Source organism: Plasmodium coatneyi, chromosome 12 (genome assembly GCF_001680005.1).
Source record: "Plasmodium coatneyi strain Hackeri chromosome 12, complete sequence".
Taxonomy (NCBI): domain Eukaryota; phylum Apicomplexa; class Aconoidasida; order Haemosporida; family Plasmodiidae; genus Plasmodium; species Plasmodium coatneyi.
The window spans coordinates 4,166,971-4,191,458 of NC_033567.1; the positions used below are offsets into that span (position 1 = coordinate 4,166,971).

General features: G+C 39.5%; 6 protein-coding genes across 6 annotated transcripts; 4 read left to right on the forward strand and 2 right to left on the reverse strand.

Annotated features, from left to right (window-relative positions):
- Positions 1-1,935: 1,935 nt before the first annotated feature.
- PCOAH_00045990 (Uncharacterized protein) lies at positions 1,936-4,899 on the forward strand (the record flags this gene model as incomplete). Its single annotated transcript, XM_020061383.1, has 1 exon — positions 1,936-4,899. One exon carries the CDS (start codon positions 1,936-1,938, stop codon positions 4,897-4,899), a length of 2,964 nt encoding a protein of 987 aa, XP_019916284.1.
- Positions 4,900-6,454: 1,555 nt separating this feature from the next.
- Positions 6,455-9,612, reverse strand: PCOAH_00046000 (Sortilin; the record flags this gene model as incomplete). The annotated part of the gene is made up of 4 exons (XM_020061384.1): positions 6,455-6,625; positions 6,778-6,884; positions 7,016-7,120; positions 7,296-9,612. 4 exons carry the CDS (start codon positions 9,610-9,612, stop codon positions 6,455-6,457), a joined length of 2,700 nt encoding a protein of 899 aa, XP_019917054.1.
- A 3,476-nt stretch (positions 9,613-13,088) lies between these two features.
- On the forward strand, positions 13,089-14,508 carry PCOAH_00046010 (Calcineurin B subunit; the record flags this gene model as incomplete). The annotated part of the gene is made up of 6 exons (XM_020061385.1): positions 13,089-13,108; positions 13,161-13,329; positions 13,544-13,628; positions 13,811-13,956; positions 14,048-14,128; positions 14,266-14,508. 6 exons carry the CDS (start codon positions 13,089-13,091, stop codon positions 14,311-14,313), a joined length of 549 nt encoding a protein of 182 aa, XP_019917008.1.
- Positions 14,509-15,274: 766 nt separating this feature from the next.
- PCOAH_00046020 (Uncharacterized protein) lies at positions 15,275-18,279 on the forward strand (the record flags this gene model as incomplete). The annotated part of the gene is made up of 2 exons (XM_020061386.1): positions 15,275-15,642; positions 15,781-18,279. The coding sequence occupies 2 exons, from the start codon at positions 15,556-15,558 to the stop codon at positions 18,277-18,279; spliced, it is 2,586 nt and encodes an 861-aa protein (XP_019916386.1).
- Positions 18,280-19,498: 1,219 nt separating this feature from the next.
- Positions 19,499-19,966, forward strand: PCOAH_00046030 (Uncharacterized protein; the record flags this gene model as incomplete). The annotated part of the gene is made up of 1 exon (XM_020061387.1): positions 19,499-19,966. The coding sequence occupies one exon, from the start codon at positions 19,499-19,501 to the stop codon at positions 19,964-19,966; it is 468 nt and encodes a 155-aa protein (XP_019916627.1).
- Positions 19,967-20,560: 594 nt separating this feature from the next.
- On the reverse strand, positions 20,561-24,172 carry PCOAH_00046040 (Uncharacterized protein; the record flags this gene model as incomplete). The annotated part of the gene is made up of 1 exon (XM_020061388.1): positions 20,561-24,172. One exon carries the CDS (start codon positions 24,170-24,172, stop codon positions 20,561-20,563), a length of 3,612 nt encoding a protein of 1,203 aa, XP_019916787.1.
- Between the last annotated feature and the right edge of the window lie 316 nt (positions 24,173-24,488).

Here is a 24,488-nt window from a genome sequence, read left to right on the forward strand (position 1 = left end):
TACGTATTGGTATGTCATTTTTCAGAAAAGCAAAAAAAAAACAAAATTTAGAATTAATATTTAAAAATTGCACATACAGAAAAGAGTGTCGGCGTGGCCATGTGGCATTGTTACAATGTGGGAAGGTGCTTTGTACTGCAACACAAAAAAGGGTAGATTTTTTCTTCACTGCATTTCCACTTAGTTGCACTTTGGTCTATATTTTTCTTTTTTATCTCCTAAACAGTTTCGTAAAACGGGAATATGTCAAATTTTAAAAAAGGAAAAAGTTTTACGTACGACTGAAAGAGGAAGCAAAATGTTATAAAGGTACATATTATGTGTGTGCCCCCCCGGTCCCCTAAATTGGAAAATGTATTCAAAGTTTTTCCCATTAATCGCACAATATGTACTTACTAACTGCTGATTATGTCTGGATGTTTTTTCGCGCCGATCAAAACGGTAATCATCATTAAATTATACAGGCATACTTTTTTTTTTTTTTAGCAGTTTCTTTTACGGTTGGTTTAACGAACATGTATAATTTTCGTTTAACCGTAAGGCGCACGTTTGCGTTTTTCTTAAGAGCTATTTTTTAACTACCGACACACCGTGTTAGGGTTCCGGAATGAAATTCCTTTTTATCTGCCATGAAGAGGTATTTCTCTCCACTGTGCTTCTTCGCAACAGGGTGTTTTTTTATCCTTTATAAGCTAATCCCCAGGTGAAAGCTTCACCTCCCTCTTAGCTTTCCGTACACCTTAACTTTTTCGCATGTCCGTAGGAGCATACGGAACAACTGCACAGCAGTTGCGTAATTGAGAACGGTTGTAGAACAGCAGGGCGAACTTTTCTTTTATTATGCGAGGGATATTCTGGTAGTTTTTTTCGGTTTTTTAAATACTTCACATTTATGGCATTGGCCGTTTTATAACAATTTCTATTTCTCTTAAATTTTCGCCAGCAGGAGCCCGAGCAGGGAAATGGCAAAAATGCGTAACAACAGCAGTGTTCTACTACAGTATGCTTGCATATGCAGCTGTTTTTATTCATTAATTTGGCAATCCCCACCCTGACGACGCAACATCCTTCTTAAGGTTTCCATCCCTTTATTATGCGAAACGAGGGACAGTGGTAAGGAGTAAATATTTGCGCGTGGTGAGGAATTAATTTTCAAGGTTCACGGATCGCATGCATTTGTAATATATTTATTTTTTTTCCATGATTTCCTTTTTATATTAAGGTTGAAAAAAAAAAAGGTGATATATCGCTGCGGTGGGCGGTACTCAACTAATCGTAAAGTACGAAGGCGGCACGTTTTTTTTTTTTTTTTTTTAATAAATAAAAAATTTTTAACTCTTTTTTTTCCTACAACTGATTTATTTTTATGCTTACAATTTTGCAAAAATGAACTGCAATTTTTTTTAAGTTTTTATGTCAGCTACCTTTTCGCTATGCAATTCGCACGTCGTATGTAATATGGAAAGGAAACAGATGTTACGTGCGTACGTATGGATAAGGTACCAAGGGGCGCCTTATTAATATATCATTTTAAACGAGCATATTTTCCTTATTTGTTCATTTTACGTTTGTTGAGGCGGTCAGTTCTGGAGGCCTTTTTATGTATGGCTTTTACGCCAATTTTTTTCTGCAAACGTTAGTGGAGCTTCCCTTCTTGCCTGGGCTGCTCTGCTATCAAAAGATTAACCAGCAAAAATACAGCAGGGGATATAGAACACACGGACGGGGGTACCTGTTCCTACATATGTATAATATCGCGTGACCCATATGTACGTAAGACCGTAGCGAAGGCGTCGATTGCCGCTTTTTTACCGTTGGGCCTTTTCCGTTTTTCTGGGTGGCAAATTCCCAGGGCGCTGAAGCTTTGCAAGAAGGAAGGCCAAAGGAACAAATAATAAAAACATTTTAACCATTTTAAATATATTAGACTAAACAATGAAGCACAGGTCGCATTTAAAACAGCAGAACAAGCATTTTAAAAAGTTAAAGAACCATAAGAAGAACAATAAGAGTGCTAAAAATTTGCAAAAGAAGAAAAAAAAAAATTTAATCCAAAAGTACAGCAGCATATTACATCGGGCATTTCAGTCCCATAATAGCAAAGTGAGCAACATAAAGAATGAACTGGAGGAAAAATCAAAGTATATTCCTTTCTATAACTGCTTAAACATCTGCCTGTTAGGGTTCCACGAAGACGCTGATGTATTGTCATTTAAGAAAGAATTTATAAAATATCTGTGTGAAAAAAATGGAGATAATGTCATAACAGACACTATAAATTTGTACGATATATATACAGTACATGCAGAAAAAAAAAAAAAAAGATCGCTTGTAATTTATGACATTCCGAGAGACATTTACGGAATTATAGATGGAACAAAATGTGCAGACATTGTCTTGTGTATATTTAAGGATGGGTCCATTGAAAACTCTTCCTTCGACGAATTGGGTTACAACCTTTTGTCGCTTTTAAAAATACAAGGTGTTCCTTCCGTCATCGGGGTGGGCTATAACACGGACGAAAGTAGTAAATATTCTCAAAAATTCGTTTCTAGATATTTCAATTCAGAGTTTACCCAACATGATAAAATATTTTTCATCAACGGTGGTAATGGTGGTAGCACTGACCGGTTAAGCAGCAATGGAGATTTTTACAAACTGTACAGCGAAATTATGAATATGAAGGTAAGAAATGTTTCCTATAGGGAGGGAAGGGGTTACATGATGGTCAATTCTTATGCGTATAACGAGCAGACGGACTCCATATATTTGAAGGGTTTTGTCAAAGGGGCTGGGTTTAATACCCATAATCCTATACACATAACAAGCGCCGGTGATTACTACATTGACGATATATACGTCATAGATGTGATGACGTCGAAGAGGAATAATGGTGAAGATAAAATGGATAAATCGATAAATTTATTCAACCAAGGGAACCAAAGTGAAGGAATAAATTCCAATTTTTTAAGTGACATTCTGACCAGGGAAACCACCCCCGATATGAACTTTTACTACAACTGTAACAACATTGACTATAACTTCTTGCCAATTCAAAATGGTACAAACAGGTGTAACATGAATGAGGAGGATGACTTAGTGTGTGTACGTCCGTACATCGAGGAGGAGCAGCGCTTGCAGTGCGATAATTTAATGACCCTTATGGATAGTAACAATGTGGAGATCACCACCGGGGGTGGGCCAAGTGAGGGACTGTCAAACAACAGAGATGATCATTCCTGTGAAAGAGGCGACCTTGTGTATAAATTCAATTTGGACAGTGCATTATCCCACGGGATTAGTAACCAAACGGGGTGGCCTCCAAACGGTAGTAACGGTGCGACCTGCGTGGAACAGCAGAATACGTTCAATGAGCTGTACGCACCCTCCACCAATATGAGTAGCAATGACACGTATAGAGTCACAGACGGAAGGGGCCATTCGAATCACTCGTGGGCATACGTATCCAACGAGAAGCACGAAGTGGGGGAAGACTTCATATGTTCATACAACAGGAATGAAACGTTGAACGCGAGGAAATATTTTCTAGAAAGTAATAACACGATTAGAAACAAGGAATCTCATTTAAAAAACGGGGAGGAATCACGGGGAAGTAGCTCAGATGATGAGAGTGAGGAAGACTCGGACGTGGAAGATGAAGAGGAAAATGCCCCCATGAATGACGCAACGAGCCCTGCTACGAATGACGATGACATTGAGAGGGACTCCAACAATTCCGACCACGTTTATCTGTGCAAAAATATAAGCGCAAAGGAAAGATTTAAAAAGTACAGAATTCTTCAGAGCTTCAAGTCGTCCTACATAGACGTGTATGAAGATTTACCACTGGCATATTCGCGCATTTACGATTATGAAAATTACGAAAATTTAAGTAAATATTCAAAGAAAAAGTTCGTGGAAAATTCCAAAATTGTAAGGGGAGAATTTACTATAACGGATGCTTACTGTTTATTTGTTATAAAAAATGACGGTAAATTACTGCACTTAATAAATGATATAAAGAAGAAGAACTTGCCGATTGTCGTTTCAAGTTTATTGCCATATGAACGAAAGGTGACCGTCGTCAATATGGAGGTCGAACGAATGGCATCGTATTCGGAAAAAGTGGAGTCAAAAGAGGTGTTCGAAATTGTGTGCGGATTTAGGCATTTTATAGGTTGCCCTATTTTTAGTGAACAAATTATTAAGGGGATACAATCCAAGGGGAAATACGAAAAGCATTTGAAGCACGGCAAGAAATATGTAGCTTCCATTTTTGGCTTCACAACCGTGACAAATGCCCCCGTTTTTTTGATAAAGAGAATTCCTTCAGGGGGGAATGCAAACCCGTATTATTCAGCAGTACAGGGGGTTGAACCCCAAATGGGATTCATTGGGCAGAATTGGGGTAATACGATCCAGATGGAGGGTTACCACTACAATGGAGAAGAACCTAATGTTATCCATACTTATGGTGATGCATGTGCTAATTATGGCTCCGACTGTGTAAATACCACCCCCGTCATTGTTGCACATGGAAAGGTGGTCAATTGTGACTGCAAGAGGATAATTATGAAAAGAATAAGCCTGTGTGGAGATATTTTTAAAATTCATAAAAAGAAAGCAGTCATTCGAAATATGTTTTATAGGCCGGAGGACATCAATTATTTTAAACCTGCCCAGTTACACACAAAATTTGGGTTGACTGGAAAAATACTGGAATCTTTGGGTACCCATGGGAAAATGAAATGCCTCTTTAGTAACGTCTTGAAGCAGCACGATAAGGTTTTTATCTTTTTGTACAAACGAGTTTATCCGGTGTGGTTTCCCCCCACGTGGGGCGGCGACCCTGGCGTAGGTCCCGATGATAAGCCCGTGCAGCGCAAGCTAAACGGGTGAAGTGTACCTCAAATGGTAATTTAAAATGGGCTTCATGTTCCCATCCCCAACAAAACAGTCATTTGCAGTTGCGCGCTTTGTATGCTAAATTCGTTTTTTTGATTTGGATAGGCGAATATTCATTCAGGTGCGCTCACACACGTAACAAAGTAAACGCAGAAGTGGTCAATACATCTTAATTGTTTAGTTCAAGTAGACCGAAAAATAGCGGCATTTTACAGTTTCTCACAAAGTGTCGCAACTTTTAATACTCTTTTAAGAAAGAAGAATGCTTTTAAAAAGAGGATTGAAAAGGTGGAAAAACATTTTCCACGTTTTAGTACTCCCCTCTTGTTGTGAAGAAATTATCACATGGGGGGCTTGAACGTAAAAGGAAAAAAAAATTCTTACCCAAAAACGTTCATGCTGTTGTAACATTTTTCTGTTTTATTTGTATATTGTACAATAGTATTAATAACTCCTTTTTTAAGTTAATTTTTTTTTTTTTTCTTAACGCAAAAGAGCTAAATAAATAAGGGAATGAAGTCGAATTCGATGTTATTATGTGTATGCCAATGGTACGTGTTACGACTTTCCCGAACCCACACGTGTTAGAGCAAGACGTTTTTGCGAAAATGTGAATAAAGTTTAATCGAATTTGGCAAATGTTGGGGGGGATATTTTCATTTTTGAAGGATTCATTTCGAAGAAGTGCACTTTTTCGTTTTTACTTTTTCTTTTTTTTTTAATAGCTAAAAGTTTAATTTTTTTTTTGTTCGAGAATAGTAAGTGATGGTAGAACAAAAAAACAAGGGGTACATGCAAATGTAGGCATATGCTAAGCGACGGTGTAAGTATGCATACATATGCGCACACACGCGAGCACATATACACACAAGTACATGTGAGCGCAGCATCAGTGTACAAAGGATAACCATTTTGCAGTAAAACTATTACACAAAAATAACTTCTTTTCCCCATTGTACAAATTAAAAAAAGAAAAAAAAAGTGACCTACATAGACAATAAATGGATAAAAAACGAATATTCATTGCATATGGCAAAGCTTTCACCATTAATAATAACAACATGCTAAGATAAGAAAAAAAAAAAAGAAGGATGTTGATAATGAATGGTTTTTTACACGTAGAAGAGACTGAAAGGGAAACACAAGGGGCGTGAGGGAGAGGGAATTAATAAAAGGGAATACACACATTATGGGAACCATTAAAAGAGGTGTTACTAACACATAAAAAAGGTAATAATAGACTAATAATATTAACAGAAGCAATAATGGTAGCACAATGGTGGCAATTTACAATAACAATAGGAATAACAATAAGAATGGAAGTGGTTAGAACACGCATTAAAAATTAATTACTGTACAGTTCCTCTTCCTTTACCATTATTATCACCGTCACTGTCACCGTTTGTGCATTTTTTGCGCACGGGGCAGCTTAGCATCCTTAAAAACAGCACGCATATACCGACAAACGTACACACTCCGCAATACACAGCGGAACTCACGTCACAGGACCACATCCGCTTCGGCTACTAGAAAACAATGAAGAATTTCCTCATAAGAGCTCAATATTTTCTGGGTACTTTTTTGGGGGGGAAACATTTCTTGATGTTAAATAATTATTCTGATTGGAACGATTTCTCGTTAATTTGAAATCACTGTTTCGTGCTCTGTTCCTGTCGTTGGAATAGGACAGAAGTGTGGGCACATCTTCCTCATTGTCGTCCTGTGGGTGTTGTTTTAAAAGGGGGAAATACCATCAGAAGGATCACATTCATTGTTTCAACATTGTAGTGTGCAGCGCGTTCACCATGGCAGAAGAAATCAACCAATTATAAGCAACGCTGTGGGGAACGCCACTGAGCTGCTGATTCCTACCTGCTCCGCATCTATGAAGTCCATTTCCGGCTCAAACACGTTGGTGTTTACGTTTCCTCTTTTCGTCTTAATGACCGAGTACTTGACATGCTCGAAGGTGTCGAAGCCTGCATGGGGGGAGGAGGTTTCATAAAGTAAATGAACACAAAATTGGGAAAAACATTCTAAAAAATATTCCCAAAATGTGCAAATGCCGACGGTGATAAAACTTTCCTCAGCGCGCTCATTTCGTAATTACCATAGTTATAAAAGAGGTGCTTGAATTTTGGATTTCGGCAGAGGTACGTCACTATGAGCATGATCAAGCCCAGAATGAAAAGTATGAACAGGATGGACTTGGCGGCTGCAGGGGGGAGAAAAAGAATTTGGTGAAATGGGATGAGGGAACCACCCATGGAGCTAAACCCGTGTTGGCACAATTACCACTACGGTTGCTTACAAAGAAGGAACGCCATTCGATGTAGTACCACAGGAAAAAACCATGTGCAAAAAAATCCCCTCCATGATTGTGCACTTACTTCTGTTAAATGGGGCGTGTGCGGGACAAGGCACGGGGACCTTCTCGGGGACCCATCCATTAACGCATATATCCCCTGGCACCTTCCTATACGCATTTGCGTAAAAATAAGAACTGCTAGTACAACCTTCAATGGTCAGCGTAGGATCGTTCGGTTTACACTCGTAACTTCCCACTTTTCTCGTAAAGCCCGTTTCACATTCGTAATCTTCAGGTGTACATTCACAAGATTTCTTATCAACAGTTCTTTTTAAATCTTTTCCATTAAAACATTCAGATGTTTGCTTTCTTCTTGTGTAGGTAATTTTTCTTCCTAATATACATTTGTCTGAAAAGGATCCACTGGTAGGTGACCACGTTTCATAGTCTGAAGAAACTGAGTCCGCTGCCCATAACCCTTTACATAGAGGTTGACCGAGTGCATTAAAATCTAAATGGTAAAGCACCCCCACATCGTTCCTAGTTCCATATACTAAAAATTCCACTGAAGAAGAATTGGGCTCCGCTACAATATTATCGACGTCGATGGAAAATTGTCCTAATTCGAAATCGAACCAACTCTGTCCTTCATTCCAACTGAAAACAATTTGATTAGTTTTACGTAAATCGTCAGCCATGACTATTAACCCACCATGGTCTCCATATTCGTAAATATATGGCCCTTTATGTGCTTCCATCCAGGTTACGCCTCCATCTCTTGACAGGAAAGTATTCACTTCATCACTTTCGTACCTTAAATGGCTACCTACATTACCAGTGCCCATAATTATTCCAACGGCATTTTCGATGGAGTAAAAAGGGGCATACTGGTGATAGTTTGTAATGCCATGTAAGTGTAAGAAGCAGTTATCTCCACAGTCATATTTATTTCCCCTACTATCAACTTTGGGTGCTTTCAAATAGGACCAGTGACCACCTTTATTAAAAGAAATTACTGTCCTCACGAGGTCTTCGTTTTTCCCCTTGGCGGCCTGTTTCTTCCTCTTCTCCGTGTTTGTCTGAAATGGACTAATGTCTTCTTCCAGCTGTGCTTTAAAATTACGAAATCGCAAATCTTCATCTTTTATCTCATCATTTTCGTCTAAAAAATTGGCAATGTACACTCCGTCCAAACTTAGTATTCGATCAAATTCACATTCCCCTGAGGAGGTTCGAATATTGTTTGGGAGGGAAAGAGTATAATTCAGTCCAGATGCATCCGATATATATACATTTCCTGTGTTGATTCTGTCTGATGATGTTCCATGATTTACATGCAGCATGATAGCACCTTCGGAGGTGTCCAAAACGGTGTATGACTTTTCATGTATATTTTCTGGCAAGTTAGCTTTATTAAAAGTTTTCCCTCCATCTGTTGAAACCATCATATTTACAGTTTGCTTGATAACATCATTCAATCTAGCCACAAATATATACCCATTGGAAATTAAAAATTTATTTCCCTGTTTGACTAGCACATCTACATTCTTTCCAAAATTGTCTGTTCTTACAAAATCGACATCCTTTGACCATCCACTGAATCTCTGTTGGTGTCCATTTCGGTTTTTATGTCGCGTATAATAAACTGTGTCCTCCGAATGGGTGTCTTTATCTCCCCAATTGAACTGAACCACATAAATATCTATAAGCTGGAAGGTTCTTCCTAAATCCTTTGTCACGGATAGGGTTTGCATACACTCTCCGCTTTTTTCATCCGTAGAATAACAAGCTGAGGTCCATGAGGACACCAATGCCCAGTGTGTCTTGGTGCTATGGAATTGCCAAAAGTTTATTTTATTTTTATAATTTATTAAACGAAATGTTTCTCCGGAATCTTCCGACACGAAATGATTTTTTTGGTTACCAATAATTAGAACAATATTTTTATTTACCGGGTTCACCATGATGAGATCTACGGTGGTTACCTCATTCGTATGATTTACTGGCTCATTTTTATTAACTGGATTCTCCGACAAACTGCTCGTAATGTTGGTCCAAATTTTCCCTCCATCCGAACTTCTGTACAGTCTTCCCTTAACAGTTTTGACCAGAACAGTCATGTGATTGTTTCCGCACCATTGGACATCCTCCACGGCACTGTCGAAATTGATTTCGCTGACCGAGACTTTCTTCTTCGCCACTTGGCATTGTGCAAAATTGCTTAATGAAAAAAAGAAGATTAAAAAGGTGAAGAAGAGCATAGCTCTCCTGACATGTTTACTTTTATCTCTCTCATTATTCCTATCTACATGTTTGTAAGGAGCGGTTTGAGTTTCCCCTTCATCTGAGTGGTGGTGGCACATAAATAGCGGTAGCTTCGTTTCGACCTTCTCTTTCATCCTTAAGTTGTGTAATCGGGTAGGTATGCGTTTGGAAGGCGCGACGGGGAAATGGTGCTGTTCTGACAAGCGAGCAGTGTATATTTAACCTGCTTCCTCTAGTTCACATATGCGCATTGGATCCTTTTGCGTGTGATGACCGAGCAGCCTTCTGTCGTTTGGTTTAGCGCGTTCAGTGTTTACACCGTTATTGCTTAGCCCGTTATTCTAAGCCCTTTGCCGCTTAACCCTTTCTCGGTAACCCCTCTATCTCGTTAGGCGTACAGGGCGTGGATCTTCGGTGAGAAAAATGGAGGCGCCTTAGCATGTACGCTTACACGTATGAATACGAGTGTTCACGCATACATACGGACGTATCACCTCACGTACACGCACAAGCCTTAAACACTTCTCTTAACTTCAAACATTAACATAAAAAAAGGGGAAAAAACTACGAAATAAAATTAAATCTACGTTTTTTTCATTTCTTCCTGTGAATGCAAAAGAAAAAAAAAAAAAAAAAAGTTTCACAATGCTGAGTTAATTTTTAAAATATCGTTCTTATATATGGCACAAAACACTGCCCCTTTTTTTTTTTTTTTTTTTTTTTTTTTTTATTTTACAATACAGCATATAATACTTATACACAGAAAAGGGACATATCTGTGTAGTTGCTTGTTTAGGCGAAAAAAGGTGAGAACAAAAATTCCGACGCGAGTGTGATATAAAAATGTTTCTACTGCTGTAGCGTCAGAGAAGATTGTACCTAATAAGCTGTGCATAAGTGGTATGCATAACACAAATGTATAATTACGCATATGCCCCTATGTACGTATGTATGCAGGAGTACCCTGCATTTGTACACATGAACGAATACGTGTGCTCAATGTCCTTATAGCAGTCACAAGGCATTCGTTAAAAATGCCACTAAGTGGTGAACAAAATGAGTGTTGAATGGGGGATAGAAAACTTGTAAATTTCATTAATCCATTTAGAGGGGTTACATTTCGTTCAGGCGAAAGCTACACTGAGTGAGAAAATTTTATTCACCTATTTGTTCCTTTTTGTTTTGAAAATACACCACAACGTGAGGAAGAAGCACATGAGCCTTCGCCGCTTAGGGTATGTTTGTTCGTTTTTCTGAAAATGCAGCGCGCAAACAAAATTGTACCAATAAGGACACCGATCGGGCAGCTAAATCGAAGCGTCTACAGTGAAATGGATGCCTGAGTGGAACCATCTACATGCTCACCGAAATGGCTACAATAATGCGCGTATGTTGCATTTTTGTCCCTTTTTTTTTTTTTAATACAATGTACTGCGGGTGTTAAACTTGCCTTTGGATGAGATGAACAAATGGGGTAAGTTTGAATATCCCGTGCAGGTTAGGAGTTGCGCTGCTTAAGAGAACAACGGCGGGAATACCATTTCCCTGAAAATGTCGTTTTTTTTGTGAAAAATGGAAAAAAACGCACACACTGCTTGGCTAAAAGTGAATACGCCTGTGCATATATATATACATGTGTGCATTTATACGTAGCAGGTGACCGATGTGTTTAGCATATTCGCTAAACAAGTGTTGCTGTAACGGTGGAGGCAAGCGAGAAGCAGAGGCATTTGGGCCCGCAGAGCTTCTGGTAAATCATTAAAATTTGCATCCTCTGGTATGTACCTTTTAGCAACATCCGCCTGTCCGACATGTGCTATTTGACTGCACAGGGAAATATTCATTTTACGTGAACCCCAAACGGATACTCTGGTTAATCGGAGGGCGAAGCAGTCCACCTTCCCCCTTGCACACGTAAAGAAGCAGGAGTCATTTTTCTAAAATTTTCCAGATTGAACGTTGCCAAAAATGTCTCTATGTGGCTAACCGTAAAAAAGTTAAAAAGGACAACCGCTGTATCGCCGTTGCCCCTAATGAGCAAGTCATTCACCATCTTCAAATTTTGTTATGGTCACTATTTTAAAATAAAAAAAAAAAAAAGACTTCTACCTATTTAACCCTAATTTGCTAATTCATAGCGTTATTGGAAAAAATGGAAATGGGAGGGGGGCTGAATAAATTCCCATCTGTTATGATATTTTTTAAAATACTTTTTTTTTTTTCAAAATGACAGAACAGAAAAGGGAACACATTTTAATGTCATTTCACCCTTTTAACAGGTTAATTGTGTACATATTAAATATATATGCATATGTCTTTTCATACAATTTGCTTACCTGCTGCAGCCTAAATTATTAAACAATTTTACTGTGTAAACATGGCAAATTTATAAGTAAAAAAAAAAAAAGGGGGGGATGGCCCAATGTTCCATTTTCCCTTCTCCGTTCTGGTTGAGTGTGCATAAATGGGCAGTAACATTTTCAGCGCGCATGCACATTTTGCGGATAAGGCATAAATAGGGCTTCCGCTTTATAGTGGCTATTTTTAGTACACCTTGCTATGAAGTTAGGGTACTTGGAACTTTGTTGCGGTTTTATTCGCGCACACTTCGGATTTAATGGCATTGGATTTTGGCTTAGTGCCTTTTTATTGCGCCTTCTTATTACCCCTTTTTTAAACCCTTTTGTCAGAAATACCTCGACGCGCATATGCTACGAACAGAGCGATACACATCCTCCCCCTCATGACAATTTTATTTTCCAGCCTGTGCTCGCAAATGACACATTTTTTTTAAAAGTATGGGAATTTCGGGGGGGGAGCAAAATTCTCAGCAGCCTTTAAAAATTACAGCATTATTTCCATTTTTGTAAAAATGCGATAAGTCTATTTTATTCACTGAGGAAAATTCCTGCTGCACATTACACATATCCGCTGCTGTTAATGTATGTAAGATGTGTGTTTGTAAAATTATTGTTTCCAAACTGAGCTAATGCTTGTGCTTTGACCCTAAAGGCCACTTCTGTACTTATATTTTTGTACATTTATTTTTTTTATACATTTTCCGCCATTTATGCTTTGTAAATTATAACGGCAAAAAAAGGGGAAAAAAAAAAAAAAAAAAAATGAGCAAATGTACAAAGCATAGTGGAAAAAGGAACATCTCCTTTGCGACTTATTTATAAAGACTTTTTGCAAATAATTATAAGGGGAAAATAAGCAGAATGTTTATGCTTACATTTACACTTTTGTGACGCTTTCTTAGCACTTCCTTTGGACAGACGTGCGGCATGTCCGTACGCTTACACACATGCGTACTTATATACAGATATATATGAGTCCACACGTGTGTCCTTTCCCCGCACGCATTTTTCTTAACCATCAAGATAAGCACAAAACAAGGAACGTTTTGACTTCTTCTAGTATAACTCCGTTCCATTTTGTGCTATGAGTTCGTAGAAGAGGAAAAATGGGGTAGGCGAGAATGGTGGAATGGAAACACGATCCGCACGTTGATGTGCGCCCTTTGATAGACTCATTGTGCATTATCGCAAGATAAAAGTTGCAAATGTCGCGTGATATTTATGAGTACATACATTTGTGTAAAAAAAAAATGCAAATATATCAGAACATGTAATATGCGTGCCTCTTTTTTCTGCGCTCCGTTGTTACCACTCCGACGCAGAAACACACAAGCAATATTATCAGAGAAAGACCAAAAGGATTTGTTACAAGCAGCTAATTTTAGCGAAGTGGATATAAAAAAAATGTACAAAAGATTTGTTGAACTTGACACAAATAAAAATGGACAACTAGATCCAAATGAATTATTCGACGTTCCTGAAATAAGCGACGTAAAATAAAAAAAAAAAAAAAAAAAACATTTTTAAAATTAAAAGAGGAGCGATTTTATTATTATTTTGCTTATATAAAACCGTTTTGCGCTATTCTCTGTTGCACGGATGTGGTCCTAGGTGGACACTAAACGATCCTATCCGCAGCGGCTAAACATATTTTTTCCCTTCACATGTGTCTACTAATTAATGACAACTTGTTCATGCCTTTTAGAACCCACTAGTCAAAAGAGTCATATCAATCTTTGACTCCAACTCGGATGGAAAAGTTTCTTTTGTGGAATTCTTAGTTGGCATAAGTAAAACATCACCGATAATGGGGGCCCTTTTTGTGGCGCATAATGCACTGTTCAGCTGAATAGAGCGCATCCGCGTCGTTTTAATTTAGTCTGATCCACTTGCACAGCCATTTTGTACACCCTTTTACGTATCCTTTTTTTTTTACCCTTTTATTCACCTCTCCTTTTGTTCCTTCTTCTAGCCAAGCTAGCCTCTAGCACGGACGACTTCCAGAAGAAAAAGTTTGCCTTTGATATCTACGACATAAATAAGGATGGAATGATATCCAACGGGGAGCTGTTTACCGTTATGAAGATGATGGTGGGGAATAACCTAAATGATATACAGGTAAAAATGGCCATCCATCTTTCGAAAATTCCGCCGTTGTTTCATTGCTATATCGTTGATTATTCACTGTTGTTCTATTACCTTCTTACAGTTGCAGCAGCTGGTCGACCGAACCATTCTACAGGCCGATAAGGATGGGGATGGGATGATTTCCTTCGAAGAATTTAAAGATGTACGTTTCATTGTTGTGATGCACTTTTACACTGTGATGGATTTACGAGCACGGCCATGTCGTTCTTTTTAGCCATAAATGGGTAGACGCATATATTTGTGTGCACGTCATAGCCTTCATGTTACCCCTCCTTGCAGATGATATCCCACATGGACGTTGGAAATAAGTTGAAGCTAGATCTGTAGGTTGTAAATATAGCCGATCTGTGCACCGCCAAATGTGTATGCCTATTTGCGCATGTTTCTCCCCTCGTCTGTGTATCTACCTCTTTTTTTTAGCCACGTATTGACTTATCTGCCCATACTGGTAAAAACACTACTGTGCATACATATTTATGTGTATATCATGTGACCACTCTTCTCACTTTTTTTTATTTAACCTTTACAACATAAATTTTTATTAATAACCATTTGTTTGTTTTTCCTTTTTTTTTTTTTTTTTTTTTTTGAATGCGCCATTTCGTTTTACCATTTTTAAGTGCACACAAATTTTGGTAAATTTAGACAAAGCCAATGCAATTACAAATTAGAAATGTTCACGTGGAGAAATTGCGCGTGTGCCAGCTAGCACCCTGATTTGAAGGTAACCTGCTGGGTTATCTGCAGATATGTGAATAATTCCTACTGACGTTGTTGTTGAGGAGTGCAACAAATGTTTGCTGGAACCTTGCCACGGTTCGTATTTCCGACGTCACTTTCGTCTTCTCTGAACCTTTGTCAGTTATTTATTCCTCAATGTGGATATTCCATTTGCCAGCTGCACCGTTTCACGTTACAACTATGTGTTGGTAAAGCCAACTGGTTATCTCCATGTGGGTGAATAAAAGGTGGGAAAGCGCTCAGTCATATTTGCGTACACTTATAAACGTACGCATAAGAAGGGAACGGTCTATGTAGGTTACACACTGCGGGCTTGCACAATTATGGGCACTGTCCTTTACCCGTTATTGGTATGTTTTTGAAAAGTGTGCAAAAAAAAAAAAAAAAAAAAAAAAAAACTCCTGACCGATTGCCATTTGAACAAGTTTGAAAAAAAAATAAAAAAAAAAGTGCGATACGCGGAAGAGGCCATAACATCCTCGTTCTTCGCTCGAATGGCTAAACTCTTTTTTTCAAATCAGTGTAAATTCATCGGTTATTCATCTCCGACGTTGTTGTATAGATTATTCGTTAGTCATATGTGTATATATACATGCATACAAGCATACACCAACATGTGTTCGTAGGAATGTCTTATTTTTCTTGTTAGCACCCCCCATCCTGCAACTTTAATTTTCCGCTTCAGTTTATACATTGCGGCATTTGTCTGACAAAATAATAATTTACTTTTCCCGCGTGTTGTAGGGAGTCTATTTGTTTGTCCACCTTTGCCAACAATATTGCCAATTATTTGGTTGTCCAAATTTTGAAAAAGACATAGGAAACAGCATGGAATTTTTTCACTTCGCGTTGATCACTTTGGTACTTATCCTAAGCCACTGTTACTCCCAAAACTATGACAAGGAGAATTTGAAGGTACCATGAGAGGGCATATGTCAGCGCGAAAAATTGTGGATAATTTTTGTGAACACCCCTACGGAATAGTGAACCTTCACCAATCGAACACACACATAGGTATATACATTTATGCGTACTTCTACACCCCCTTCGTAGAAACTGACGGAGTACCGCCAGCAGCACAGAAAAACAGTCGACGGACGCCTGTGCGCTGCGGCGTTTGTGCAAGACGATCAGACGTACACGGATTGCACCAAGGCAACGGATCCAAATGGAATAACGGGCAGAGAATGGTGTTACGTGGAAGTGCAGCTAGTAGGGAAGGGAAACAGAGACTGGGACTACTGCAAAGGTGTAATAAACTACGATGTTGTGAGGTCAAAAGCTAGGACATTCTATTTAGCAAAGTCGAATGAACTGAACAGTGCTGTCACAAAACTGGAAATGGAGAAAAACAAGTTGGAAGGCATATATGAGAAGTACGAAGGAATATGTGGAAGCACATCCGAAATGGTGAAAAAAAAATTTGAGGAAATTAATGACATAGCTAAAAATTCCAGTAGAAACATAAACAAATTATTACTTGAAGCATCGTCCATTGGTGACTCTGAAAGAAAAATGTATGAACTAGCAGATGAGGTAGAGAAGAATAGGAAACCCTTCCTGGAGGATAAAAAAAATTGTTCAATATTAAAAGCCTATAGTATTGAAGAAAAAGCAGATGGATTAATTGGAAGCTATTACGATAATGCCTATTTCTCAGGGTACCCTGTCTCCATCCAAAGTGACAAGTATATAAATTTTGTGTGGGACACTGGTATCCCAGTAGAGAATATTCCATACCAGCATTTTTCTGTAAGGTGGGATGGATATTTAAAAATTCCCCAAACGGGGAATTATATCATTACCGTTCAGCATGACTGTGGGGTGAGGATATTTTTAGACGACTCCCCCATAATTGTGGATAGCATGCCTTATCCTAAGGAAGAGGATTCAGAAGAAATGAGACCCATATCTATGCTTCCCATCGGTGAAATAAATGCCAAGGTGCATAAGGTTAGTTCTGAACAGTTGGGCCTACTTGGAGGAAAGAAATATAAATTCCGCGTAGAATATTTCCACCTCAGTACTATTAAATATGAAAACCCCGACATGGTCCACATAATGCTTTCGTGGAAATCCGATCACATAGTGGAAGAAATCATTCCAACTAATTATTTTTTCCAAGGAAATGTGACAACCCCATTACGAATTAGTCAGCTGAGGGGGGAAGAATACGAAATAATATTTCTCCAGAATGGAATGCACGCCTTTATGGACACGACAAAATTTGTAGTGGCTGATATTCCATCCATTTTTGAAAAATCCAAGTGCATACGTTCTACACTGAACAATCCTAGTATAAGTAGCGTACATTTTAGGGTCAACACGCATAGCGTCGTCTTTGTAGCCATACCAAAGGAAGTGAAGGAAATTCCACTGAACGATGTAACGAAGAAGGCATTTGAAATAACAAAGGAGACTTTGTCGATTTATCAAGTGGAGGAAGAAAACTCTACAAACGCTTCGGAGCAGACCACATATAAAATTTATTCTTCTGAATTTTCCAGCGGAGATGTGCAAATAAATTTGCTCAAACCGACTCCCTTTTTAATATTTTTGGAACCACGTGAATTGCACTCCTCCAGCAGTTGTATGGGATATGTCCAGACAGTTTCATTCACAAATTCGAGACATTTTAATTCTTGTTATGCCTCATCATATGAGTCCGCCAAATTTGACTGCAATGCTGGGTTCAGTGGAAATAATCAGGACAAAGAATACGAAACGTGGAAAACGGCAGCTGATAAATCATTAGGGCAGTACCTAAGTGTGAACTTCAAGTACGAGATAGACATCCACTCCTTCACTTTTAGAACTCTGTCTTCTCTGGAGAACCGCATCACAGAACTGACTGTGTACTTTCCAAATGTTAAGACACCTGAAATTTTTGCCATCTCCCCGGGACACCACCACTACAAGCTGAGCACCCCAATAAAGGCGAAAAGCGCCAAGGTGGTCATATCGAAGGTGAACGATCCCAAAAGACAGAGTGGTGGAAATGTGGCCTTCTATGGTATCCCTTGTATAGACCCCCAAAATGAGCAACCAAATGAACAGAAAAATCAGCGCGAAATTAACGTATTTTTTACCAGCAAAAATAATAGCACATCATCCAAACCATTAAATTGGCTAATTGATAATGGACTGAAAAAGGACCAGTATGGATTTTTCAAATATGGCTGGGAGAAATTACCCACCCCCGTGGAATCAGAATATTTGGATAAGGACCCCTCACATGCGGGAATTTCTTTTCTTCCTTTGGAATGCAAAAATAGCAACCAACCTTGTGATACCTCTAATACGTGGTCAATTGATTTACCGCACCAGGGAACATACTACATGGCCGTCGAAATAGGATCTCCGACCGGCAGACAAGAACAAAATTCCATCACAGTTAATGGAGACGTTTATATAAGTAACATGTTTTTAAAGCCTAGGCAGTATACCAAGGTTACCTCTGATATTAGCATCTCAGACAGTAGAACGCTACAGATCTCCACTGACACGAACACCGTAATACAGTCCGTGCAGCTTTTGTTCCTTCATAAGTGATTTGGCAAAGCAGGTTGGGCGCTGTGAAAAAGGAGTTTTTTTTTTTTTTTTTTTTTCCCTTCGTTTGCCCTTCTTGTTTGCACCGTTTTGTGAATTGCTAAAATAGCGATTTGTCTTTTGTTCCACCCACATCAATAACTTTTTCCTCAGCGGGCACAACTGTTAACTTTTTTTTTTTACAGCATTTTTGCTGTTACCCACTGGAGGGGGATGCTCGCCCAGGTGACTGGCGAGAACCATTAATTAGTCCGAAAAGTTCTTCAATCGCGTGAGCGGTCTACGGAAGGGTGTTTTTTCCACGGTTGTTCCTATCCCATTTGGTCGTATAAATTGTGTTGGTGTGCATTTACATAATGTCTCTTTTTTTCTCGAATTAATGCACAATAGGTGAAACGTTTAGCATGAAAGTAGCACACTGAGTTTTAAGAAGGAAATCGTTTATCGGGAGTAGCGTCACACGGAGATGCCTATATGTCTACGTTGCCCCTTTTGTCGTGCATTTGATTGTTTCCCCAACTCAGCCGCGTTAAACCCCTTCTAATTGTATCACCTCTTGTGAACGGGATTTGCTACATTTACGAGTGAACCAGTGAGTAGGTACCTAAACGCATGCACAAATGGTCTCACGGAATGGCAGGGCCCCAATTGCGTTTTCCTACTTCTCGCTTTTAAGCGCACTTTAGTGAACAAATTTGGAACCCCATGTTGCGTCAACTATTAGGGTTCGCACAACGCGGGGGCATAAAAACTGCTTCACTTAATTTTTATGTAAAAACGTGGAATTAATAGAGCACGGGAAAGATACCTTGGCGGTCAAATTATCGCTTGCGCTTAAGAGCTATTTCAAACGGGGCATAAGGATGAGGCAAAAGTGGCGGGTCTCCCCAAATGGAGCGTTAATTTTCAGAATCTGCTGGCGCAGTGCATGCTAAAATAAAAAACTTGTGCCATAAAAAATTCCAGTGCGAGTACGTACCTTCGCAACATTACGGATGAATGTACCTTTTTGCAAAACAATTTTAAGTGGCCTATTTGCGCGAGGCGATTCCTTCTTTTTTGGTAAACTGAGGAGGAAAAGCGAAGAGAGTGTGAGGTAACGCAGAAGCAGACCACAAAGAGGAAAAAGAGGGGCATACCTGTTCGTAGTAACATGAACGCGCTGTCGTGAGGACGCTCACGCATAGATGCTAACGCATATAGGCCGATGGGCGAACGCAAAATGGGGGCGAAGGACTACAGAGATTTAAAATTTTACAACTACATTCCCGTGAACAAGGAGCTGAAGAAATCCTGCGTGCCTTGTCCAGATACGGAAGAATTCGAAGCGAAATTAAATGAAGAATTTGAGGAGCAAGTGAAAAATGCATTTGAAGGGAATGTTCTGGACCGAATTGATGCCAAAAATATCAATGCTGATTTGAAGAGAGATTTGCAGAAAAAATTAAATGTGTTATCGAAAAAAACGGATAAAGCTATAATTGAGCTAATTAAGAGGAAAATAAATGAAGGTAAAAATCGCACAGAGGATGACGCCTTTAACGATAACAATAAAAATGAGGAGCAAGACGAGAACGCGGAAAATTCGAACACGTCGTTAAATTTTAACCAAAATGGGGATGACGCCAATTATGGTCACCTCTTACAGCAGGCCATTGATAAATTGGACAATATGGATGACTCCGACTGAGGGGGTTCATTTTTTTTAATTTTAAATCGTCTTCCTATTTGCAACGCTTTTGTTACCCCTCCTGTTGCACGCACATGTTCCAGAGTGAGCGTCGGGCGCGGCTTGACCTTTCCCCCATGTGCATGTCGTTCACATTTGACATTGCTTATTTGGTACCACGAAATGCATATTTTGTATTTCTTCTTTTTTTTTTTTTTTTTTTGGTGACGATTGAAATCGTGCCGAGTGCCTATCGGGGTTTTCCCCAATGGACAGACGTCCTGATCATATGAAAAAGTCGCGCTCATTTGGCCACGCAATCGCGGGGGTGCACCTAACACATGTGGAGTATTGCGCGTGACATTTTCTTTTTTTTTATCGGCGCGATGGCTTCAAAAGGAAGCGCGGTATAGTACGACAAAAGCGTACAAAACATGGACAAACGTTCAACAAATATAAATTGCTGACGAATTTGTGTTATCTTTGGAACATAAAAAAGGGGAAAACGGACAAACGGAGAGTTCGCCCAGCGTTTACGGAAAGGCCTAGCAAAAAGTAGGCACAAAAGGGGCCAAAAAAATGGTTCGTACTATTCGCCTGCGGTATGCACCGCTTTTACAGGCACTCGAACAAGTCGTTTACATAATTCAAAAGCCACAGAGGGAAGTAGCAGACCTCCTGGAAGAGAACAAAATCGATAGTGTGCTCTTTCTCGATATCGCAAACCATCTCGTTGTATTTTTCCTGCCAAATTTCACTTCTACATCGTTGGAGCGTATTGGAGTTTTCTTTATCCCTGCTGAGCTTCCTGTAAGGAGTGTACCTCCTCTGGGGTTTGATATACTTGGGTATTTTGGACACCAATTCACCAAGTTGGTGTTTGTTATTTATAAGCATAACTGGGTAGAACAATAGTTCCGAAGAACGGTGGTTAAAATTATTTGACTTTTTTTGTGTGGTGTTTGCGTGATTTTCCTCTTCCTGTAAGTGACTAGCGGTGGCTTTATCTGATTGGGGATCCTTCTCTTCAAAACTATTCGTACTCGAATCGTTGCTTGATTGTTCCTTCGAGACAGTGTTATAATTCTTCCTAGCATTTTGCGTCGAGGGAATTTCCATGTTTCCTTTCGGGCCATTACTCATGATCGGTTCACTCCCTTGACTGAGTGAGGCTCTGTCTTTGCGGTAGCTGTCCTCATCCACGTTTTCGTATTTATCACAAATTTTCCCATTCTGTGAGGGTGCCATTTCTAAGTGGTGCATGTCATGTAAAGGATCACTTTCAATTTTGCTGCTGCTTATTGCAGAATTGTTGTCATTAAATTTGTTCGCTTCATGTGTTTCTTCCCTCGTTGGGGAATCGCAAAGGTCCCCTTTTGGGTCCCTTTTTGGAGAGTAACTACCTTGTAGCGAAGAATCAAAAAAGTGCTTCCTAATTGAGACATTATATACATCACTCCTTTCGTTCATATATAGGTTATAAAAAACGAACATTTTTTTTTCCTTGTTTTCATCAGAGGAGGAGCACAAATTGAAGTCACTTAAGTTTTTTTTTTTCCTTTCCCTGAAGGTGTAATGGCTCTGGTATGCAATGTTCTCCTTCTGTGTGAAGGAGTTTATAAAATCGGTTGTGTATAAATTGACGTTTTCTGGCGAATGCAAGTTTTTCACAAACGTATCTATCTCTATTGTGTCTGTGCTGGGTGTTTTTTCCCTTTTGACTTGTTCGCCCGGCTTTTGCGACTTGTTTACTAGGCAGAACAAATTGTAGAGCAATTTGAGCGCGTTGGGAAGTTCGAAGGGAGCGTAGTTGCTACGCTTGGGGAGATTGCTCGAGTTGGACAAAATGGCTAGCTGCTCAACCGCAGACTGCATCTTAATATTGTTTGGATTGTAACCCACATATACATGTTCGGGCAATATTTCAGAAATGGGCAACGACTGCTGTGCGTCATGAGGTACATTATGGTCGTTCTGGTTGTTTGAAAGGCTGTCCTCCCTCTGGTTAAACTCGCTGTTCACTTCTTCCTTCATGTGTGCACCATTTTGGGTACTGCACATCTGCGGAGTGGTACCATCCACATACATATTTTTGTGCAAATTGAAATTTCTACTTTGAGGAGTACTACTGTTGACGTAGTCCACATCATCAATGTCGTCACCATATGTGTAAGCCACGTTCACACTCCACGCATTTAGCTCCACGAATGGGCAGTTGTCATCATAATTTAATTTTAGCAAAACGAAGGAATTGTACCATAATTCGATTTCTAATAGGCAGGAAAAATTTGTCCTTACTAGCCAAATTCCTTTGGTCTTATCTATCTGGGTTACTCCTAATTTGTGCGTCTCTTCAACTAGTTCGTTTGTATGCACATTTTTAATCATGGAGCATTTTATTAGAAAGAGTTGTTCCTTAAATTGGTTGTTACCATTATGGGTGTTCTGTGCGTCACCATCAGAATCATTCCGATGTGTGTGCAAATGTGTGGACGGTTTGTTATCCTCATTTAACTGCTTCATCCCATCATAAGTTGAGTACTCCTCCCCCGAATCATGCTCATCCTTTTTGACAATTCCGAATGACGGGTCGGTAGAGATTTCTCCCTTGGGTAAGTCTACAGAGTCGTCATCCTGGATGACATTTTTCACACTTATCAATTTGTCGAAAATTAAATCAAAGTGGATTACTTGGCATCTGACCACGACAATCAGTGCACTTCTAACGCAGAGAGGATCGAGAGAAAACTCTTTAATGATCACATCGGAAATATTGTTCACATTAGAATGCAAACTTAAGTCAACCTCCTTAGAGAGGGAAGACTTTTGATAATTAATCAAGCAGCTGTAAGACTTTTCATTTGCAAATTTTTTCTTCGATGGATAATAGCTAGCTGGGACAATGTAAAAGCTGGAACCCAGACAGAAGTGAAAATCAGCCATCTGAGAATGTCTAATAGAATTTAAGTGGAAGAAATCTTCATATGCATTATTCCAGTCTAACAGAACATCTGTACATACACCTACCGGTGGGAAGGAGCATAAAAAGCACAACGCTCCCGTGGGTTGGAAGCTAATAGTTGGTATAACAAAATCCCTCAAATATCTTCTACCACAGAAGTCACACCTTTCGATGAATATATTTCCGTGTATTTCTGAAATTTTCGAAAATTTAGTGCCACACCTATAGTGTAGTGAATCTATATTTTGCGTGATTAAAAATTTTATAACATTCCTTCTCATTAGCTCCTTTATCATGATGTGCGTTTTGGTTGGCAGGGCTAAGTGCAGGTCGATGACTTTTTTTTTTCTGTTTCCAAATATGACATAGTGTTCGTTTGAAGGGGGGTTTTGTGCTGCCTCCGTAGCATCTCCCTGTTTACTGCTACCGTTTGGGTTGTCTCCCTCATAAGTAGCAGCTGCATTTTCTTTTTTTACACACATATGGTTGCTTTCTTCCCCCCCTTCCCGTTCCTCCTTTATCATTCCGTTGCGCAGGAGTGTCATGTCGAAATTTTCACTTTTCTCTTTTTCCTTCAAAGAATGGTTATTTAATTCAGTACGGATGGATCCTCTGTCTGCCTCGACATGTGCTCCCCCGTTGTAACCATTTAAATATTCCTTTTCGTGGATGCCGGCATTATTTTGACGCTGTCCATGTGTTAACTTTGTGTCCCTGGAGCGGTCCTTTGGGCAATTATCCTTTCTCCCTCCGTGTGATTCGACTGTGTCCCCTTCGTACAAACTATCAGACCTCTCTATTTTGACAAAATCGAATGGCGGCTCCTCCGTTCTGTTAACAGAGCTGTGCTGACCGGGGTCATCGGAGAGTTCGCATTTTCCTTGTGAACTTCTTCGTATCTTCTTCGTCTTCGCGTTTTGGTTATCATTTGTGTGAGGGATCTTTACATCCTGGGTATCCTCCTTTGGCTTCGCTTCCTCCCTCCCCTTTCGTCGCTTCTCCAATTGCCTCTTCCTTCTGTTACTCGCCTCGCTCAGGAACTCGTTTGTCCATATTCCCGTGGGGCCCCTAAAATCTTGTAGCCCTGAGCTGGTGGATATGCCAGCACCCGCATGAACGACGATGTACTTACTCGTTCTTATTTTTTCAATCAGTTTTTTTATTTTCCTTTTTTCTTCCTCAGAATCTTCAAAATATTCCTTTTCGCCCAGCGGCCCTTTGTTTTCATTTTTCGACAGGCGCAGCGCATAGTTCATGCAGCTCATTTTGGGGAAGGAGTAGCACACTCGGTACGGAGGTGTTAAAAAAGAGCAAATGGAATTATGCGTTTAAGAAGGTTAACGTGGCGAATCGTGCGTTCGGCTTGGTGTTCAGAAGTTCGCACTTTTAAGCCTATGGCCTTTGTGATTACCCTTCTACGCTGCGAGCCAGTCCTAGATGAGTAAAGGTTAGCGGTTCCATATTCACCAAAGGAGCTGTTGGGAAAAATGTTTTAAAAAATATTCTGTGTATGCCCCGGTGCTACAAGAATTGGTTTCACGAAATTGCTCTTGCCAGCAATTTGGAAATTACTCATAAGAA